The 6,853-nt window shown below is 36.7% G+C and overlaps 1 protein-coding gene across 1 annotated transcript in view; it reads right to left on the bottom strand.

Moving 5' to 3' along the window:
* LOC109830909 (coilin-like) overlaps positions 233-6,853 on the bottom strand; it is an 18,186-nt gene continuing 11,565 nt past the window's right edge. Inside the window, exons 6-14 of the mRNA XM_020398266.1 lie at positions 6,808-6,847; positions 5,827-5,919; positions 5,599-5,737; positions 4,762-4,799; positions 1,947-2,420; positions 1,525-1,596; positions 1,206-1,355; positions 927-1,098; positions 233-848 (exon numbers count right to left, since the gene is read on the bottom strand). Coding sequence (XP_020253855.1) covers positions 631-848; positions 927-1,098; positions 1,206-1,355; positions 1,525-1,596; positions 1,947-2,420; positions 4,762-4,799; positions 5,599-5,737; positions 5,827-5,919; positions 6,808-6,847 — 1,396 coding nt within the window. The 3' untranslated portion in view covers positions 233-630. The remainder of the gene's footprint in view (positions 849-926; positions 1,099-1,205; positions 1,356-1,524; positions 1,597-1,946; positions 2,421-4,761; positions 4,800-5,598; positions 5,738-5,826; positions 5,920-6,807; positions 6,848-6,853) is intronic.

The raw sequence follows: 6,853 nt of genomic DNA, 5'->3' as shown, positions 1-6,853 counted from the left end.
AGAATATATGGGTGTGGTCTGAAAATATTTTATTTCTATCTTTACAAGGGTTTGCTCTGCTGTTTATTTTATGAACTTGAAGAATAAAAAAGACTGTTTCAAGCATGGTAACGCACCTTACCGCAAAAAAGAGTTAATCAGCACATAGATCTCTCATAATGAAACATGTTCGTTTCAAAAAATAAAAAATTGTTTAAGCGTGACATAGAATTAATCAGCACATAGATCTCTCTCATAATGAACATGTTTATTTCAAAAAAAAAAAAATCTTAAGGGTGTCATATCTAAACACACAGTGCCTTTTTAATATGGATCCCTTGACATTTGACTATGTTCTAGCTCCGGTCACAGGTAAGACGCTATAGTACATTACGGCATTTCACTAAGTAAGCTCGCGTCACAGATTAGAGAACCTCGATAGATTAACCCATTGAACTGAGCTTCCACTAAACTCGTAGAGTTCCCGAACAAATTCAAACATCACCACCATATTCACCTTAAAAGTACAGACATGCATATCTACAACGTATTTTTCACGACATTAACACACTTACAGTGCAAAAATGTTAAGAGTTGGGGCTGTGAAATTTTTTTCGTAACCTTTCGCGTGAGAGAAGTACAGCGAGCACCTCACTTTTTATCGGTATCCTCGTCTTTCCTCCCTCTTAGATAGGCGAGTGTGGGCCCCACAGCACTCCTCCTCAATGCTTTGTACAACCCTGAAGTACCTGCATTGCTCTTATTTGGGGTCCCTTCATCACAGCCATCCTTCTTCTGCAGCTGTGCCCTTTTCTCCTCAAGGGCCTGTTTGATTTGGTCCCAAACTGACTCATTCGCATTTCCCTTCTCTGCAAGTAATTGAAAGAACAATGATCTAGTCAATGCTATTTTTTATATGTGAACAAATAAATCAATTGGATGCATACCTATGGCTTGGGCAACGGTCTCTTCAGCATTGGTGTCATCTAGCTCCGAGTTGTTCATAAGAGGAGCTGCTAATTCATTGGTGCTCACTTCTCTTCTAGAATTATGTGGTGTTGTTTCTTCCTGAATGCTGGCTTTGAGTAAACGCACATCAACCAGTGACTGAAAGTGAATCTGGACATAACATGCGCAATCATGAAATTCTGTGAAAGTGTGCACTAATGTCTTATCATATAAAACCTTATTGAGACCCAGAAGAAAATGCATAAATATTTAATTGCCTGTAAAGAGCCATCTTCATTGTAAAGTGAGTTCTCCTGAACCATGGAATCCCTTTGTTCTGTATTCTCCTCTGAGATAATAGGGAATTCAGGTACAGGGACCAGAGTTACGCTCATAGATACGTGATCGTATGATGTAACTTGTCCTACCTACAATCAGAAAAGAGAGGGAGATGTCAAAAGGGCACTATGACGGATTCTTTTGTCATCATAATTTCTACGAAATTTCTCTCGACTTCATACAAAATGAAGTATTTTACTAATTAATGCTACGTGTAGATGTGCATGTTAGATTCACTAGAGTAGATAAAGAACATACTCGATAAGAAGAAACCTCAGGACACCATGAAGAAGATAGCTCAATTAAACGATATGCAAGCACATCACCTACCTGCAGAAATTTTTAAACTTGATGGTTAGTTCCTACACTTTTAATGATGAAATGCTGTCACATTCACCCTTTCTGCAAGTTATGGCTAACCAAGATCTGATACTACTTTAATTGCCTAACAGAAAGAGACTGCGAAGAAGGAAAAGAGATGAGGAGAAAGATGCACATCATTCTTCAAGAACAATGGTACTGCTTAGATTCCCATATCCGATTGAATGATTTTGTTTCCTTTTTCCCCTTATAATTGAATTGTATCTTCCTTTGAAGGATTAAGCTTACAGGCCTCACTTTGTTTTATTTCAATCAATTTCATAACAATATAACACGAAGTATGAATGTAGCAGACAAACCTGAGGAATGCGTGCTAAAGGCAGAAGGCTTTCAAAATCTATTTGGCTGCTTCCTCTCTGCCCTTTTTCAGATAAACCCCTCCCATCAGAGTGTTCACCATTAGCATCCTTCCATTTGCTACCCTTTGCACTATATTGTTCTGTATAACCATTGGCATCATACAATTTGTTTGCAGTCTTCTCCATTCTGTTAGACTGTTCTTTATAACCCTTTGAATCCTTCAATTCAGTCATGGTCTTATCCCTATCACATGTCTCTCCATTATAACCATTAGTATCATTCCATTTGCTCACGGTCTTTTCCCCAGCCAATTCTTGTCCCTTATAATCATTAGCATCATTCCGTTTGCTCCCAATATTCTTTTCATTAGGCTCGTTATAACCATCAGCATTGTTCCAGTTTCCCATCGTCTTCTCCCTACCCCACTTTTGCCCCTTCTTCTTGCTAGTTGTTCCATTCCATTGAAAAGTTTCCTGGAGCATAGATTACAAGATTAATATATAAAAGATTATGGAAATTGTTTGCTATTATATTGAATTATGCGGGGAAATTGCATGAGAAGCATCTCATTTGCATATATAGGCATGATGTAAGAAATGTGAGTCGCTGAGTCATTTTATGATCTAACAAAAATGTCATTAGCAAACCACTATTTGGGACCAATCATGCTCCGGCACTTAGTTTCAACTATGCTGCCATTGTATTGCACTGAGTCTTGACCAATGTTTCAAAACACAGAAGCGCACGGCAAAGTGAGTGCTAGACCCTACGATATCTTAGAATGGTCAACAATATTTTATATCATTCATAGACAATTACTCACGTTATGGGTACCTATATCTCATTCATGAAAAATCTGAGTCTCTGGACATGTTCAAAGCCTATAAAGCTGAGGTTGAAAATCAACTCAACAAAAGAATTAAAACTGCTAGATCTGATCGTGGTGGTGAGTACTATGACAGATATGGTTCAGGTGAACAACGTTCAGGATCATTTGCTAGATACCTAAAGGAATGCGGTATCATCCCACAGTACACCATGTCGGGTTCACCTAGCATGAATGGTGTAGCTGAAAGACGAAACATGACTCTTAAAAATATGATAAGAAGTATGATTGCTCATTCTTTTTTACCAGAAGCACTATAAACAGCAGCTTACATTTTGAACAGAGTACCAAGTAAAGCAGTTTTTAAAACACCTTATGAGCTTTGGACTGGTCGAAAGCCCAGTTTAAAGCATTTACATATTTGACGATGTCCAGCTGAGGCAAGACCTTATAGGCCAAATGAAAAGAAATTGGACTCCAAAACAGTTAGCATCTACTTTATTAGGTATTCTGAACATTCAAGAGGCTATAAGTTTTATGATCCCACACTCAGGAATATTTTTGAGATGGGAACAACAATATTCTTTGAGGATGTTGAGTTTGGGGGGAGAAATAAGGTTAGAAACATTGCTTTTGAAGAGGAATTAGCTTCAGATCCAATCCAATCCATACAGTTACTTTGGACAATATTCAGGTTCCTATACATGTGGTTGCTCAAGAAGTAAATTCGGAACCTCAAAATGACAATGTTGAACAACTCCCTGTTCCAGAAAAACAAACTCAACAACCTCAAGAACCAGTGTCATTAAGGAGATCCATGAGAGAAAGGAGAAATGTTATACCGGATGATTATATTGTATTTCTCCAAGAACATGAAACAACAGTTGCGCATATCAGAGAAGAATAACAACCCATAACTTCTACACTAGAAAAGGTAATAACATGCATCCAAAGCTGGCAGGTACAGCACACACTGACAGTACAACAAGAGCTTCAACCTTTGATTCAATCATAATGGATGCCTTGAAAATGCAAAAAGAATCACCAAGAAGATAATGCTTCCTCAAAGAGAGGAAGCTAAACAAGTTAAAACCTAAAATCACTTACTTTCTCTTAAATAGACAGATTTAACCATTGGATGGGTGATGTCAGGCAATGACCCATGGCCATCAACTTATAGAATGTGTGTAGATTTTTGTGGAAGTGATTAATGGCCTGGTATTTCCTTAACTTACAAAATTGCCGGTGCAAGCTTGACTAATCGAATCTGAAAGTCAACGCGGCATGATAAAGTTTTATGCTACCCAGATGTAAAGAAAATATACATTGCATGAAGTGATAAACATGTTGTTCAGATTGCTGCCATGGAAATATATACTATATTGGTTTGCTCCAGTAATCCATGCAGTTGAGTGTTGGCTATTTCACAACTTTGCACCTTCCAATTCAAAGGTGGTAATCTATGGGGTCAACAGCTGATGAGGAACGAGGCAAACTAACCAGATCTATCAATAATTTAGAGATGCATTACGTGCACTTTCCATATCTGTGATGTTTATCAGTATTTTATATAGCCAGTCATCTACTACCACCACTTTTCAATGGCAAATTTATTATTCTACTTCCTAAGAGACTAATATTACCCAAAGATCCAGACTCATCAATTGTTTTTAGTATCTCACGCAAAAGAAGCTATGTAGCACACGTACAGAAAATGAGTCTTTGAGAGGTCAAAAGTAATAATTCCACAATTCATAACATACTATGGCTAACTTTTGTTGATAATTATACCTACAAATTCTGAGATTAAAACAGCAGAACAAATCATGCAATCCTCAGAAGAATTTCAATGTAATCAAAAAGAACATTCAGATTTGAAGTTCAAAGAAGAATTTCTAAAACCAAAAATCATGATTCATGTACAATGTAACATTTATGTTACATGTCTGCATTAAATGGAATATCAATACTAGAACAAGGAGGCATACCATAGTTTCCTGTGATTGCCCTTGGCTACATTCTTCATCTATCAAAAAAATGCAGAAAACAATGTTAACATGCATGAAAAACATTTCTGAATAAACCTTTGAAAGCATGCATCAGGTGCTATCAATGTGAAGGTCTCCAGCTTCCAAAAGAAGCATTAATTTGCCTTCAAAGGGAACCGACTGAATCAGAAATTTAGGCATGGAGATGGAGATAACAAGTTTTTACTGAATGCAAAAAATAGATCTAACAAGTTTTATCTACAGCACAGCAATAATCATACTCTGCTCTCTGTATAGAAGTTATTGAAATTCATAATTCCATACATCATGAAGTCATTTTCAATTGCATTAATAATGCACACGATATAAGATTACTTTTTCTTTTTAATAAGAGATTGGATCTAGAGATGAATACATTCTACTCTTAAGATTTTCTTATTTTCATCAGTGTCATTTGAGTCTTTCTCCTTCAAATTGGAGTCAGCTATAGAGCAAAGACCTTCATAAAATTTGAAAAGGTTTTAGGAGTTACTACAGTAACCCTCAAAATTGATAACAGATTCATTGCAAATAGAGCTGCCAAAAAACAGAAGCTTGCTAAAATTCTCAAGGCAAGACAGCTGATATATCTAGCAACACTCTCTTCCCACATGAAATACAAATCATTTCCAAGAGATTATCTATGCAATTTCAATATAAGCTGCGCCGTTGGGCCATGTGAATCAAAAAATAAAGTGCATTTGAATTTAATAATTTAAGAAAAATAGAGAAGTTTAAATATGAGCAGCTCCAATGATGGAATAACTGGAGCCAAAACTGATGGCATCTAAAGTTTACCTAAAGGCTGAAAACGAATATGACCAGGACGAATTACAACAGGAACAATTTCTTTCTCTAGTTCAGTGGCCTGAGCTATCTCTTGCTGCTCAGGTGATTCTCTGTGAATAACATTAGGTGAAACCCGCATTTCCTTATTCTGTAATAAAAATGGGTAGAATTAGTACTAAAGTTAACCGACTGCATCTACAAGAAAACAGAATGCAATACTTTCAGAAATCATCATACCTGATCATCTTGAGACTTTAATTCCCGCAACCATTTTCTTTTAGCTTTTTTACGACGAGCACTTCTGGACTGGATCTGATACAGATGTTTTTCCTATACGATTACTTCTACAATTTAACGCAAATAAAGAGCTAAGGAAGCAGGGAATCAATGTTTAAGGAAACAAATTCATTCCTCTCTCTTCCAGAAGAACTTTCACTTTTTTTTGCCCATATTAGAAAAGATATCAGCAATAGATCCTAAATTGAACTATTAGAAAAGATATCAACAACAGATCCTAGTCATAGCAAAATGTCAATTAAAGAAAGGATTAATTACACTTTAATACCCAAAGTTCACTCGTTTGTTAAATTGACACTCTGAACTTTAAATTTGCCCAAATAATACTCTGAAACATTTAAACTCCTACCTCCTTCCCCTGTACATGTTGGCTACTTTTTGGCCTGATGCATGCATCGGTCTTGGGTTTTCCACAGGTTTTGTGTGTATATGTTGTGTGTATTTTTATTTTGATAGGGTAAGCAAGCGGATAGTGGATGGATAAGGTCAAGATGTGACATCTGCTAAATGAAAATGACCACTCGTAAAGCAGGTTATTCTTACTTTTAATTATTGGTTTTTCTGTGAATGGGAGTACGGTGTGCTGTACGTGTAGCTGTCTATGGGCTTGAGGTGGTCACAGCCAGTTTAAAAGCCAGCTAATGCACTGGGCAGTCATAGAAAAAAAAGATGACTGTTTAAAGACGTGGCTCCATCTATTTATGCATGAGTTTACTACCAAGGATATCAGCAGAAAAGGACTTAGCCTTAGATGCCATACAATTAAGCAAATTCATAGGCAGGACTGAGCTGTTGAGATAGGTCTGACCTATTTAAAAGTAATACACTATAAAAATAACTGAGGTTATGAAACTTCCATAATCTAAATTTAGGCAGACTAGGCATAGTCACATAGGTGCCGATCTGAAAAAAGTAACCTACCTTTGTTACATTATCATGCAGTTCACATGCACTTCCTCCACTATCT

The sequence above is a fragment of the Asparagus officinalis genome, chromosome 2, assembly GCF_001876935.1.
Source record: "Asparagus officinalis chromosome 2, Aspof.V1, whole genome shotgun sequence".
In the NCBI taxonomy this organism is placed as follows: Eukaryota; Viridiplantae; Streptophyta; class Magnoliopsida; order Asparagales; family Asparagaceae; genus Asparagus; species Asparagus officinalis.
The sequence above is the reverse complement of the archived record's forward strand: the minus strand, read 5'-3'. Positions and strand labels throughout refer to the sequence as shown.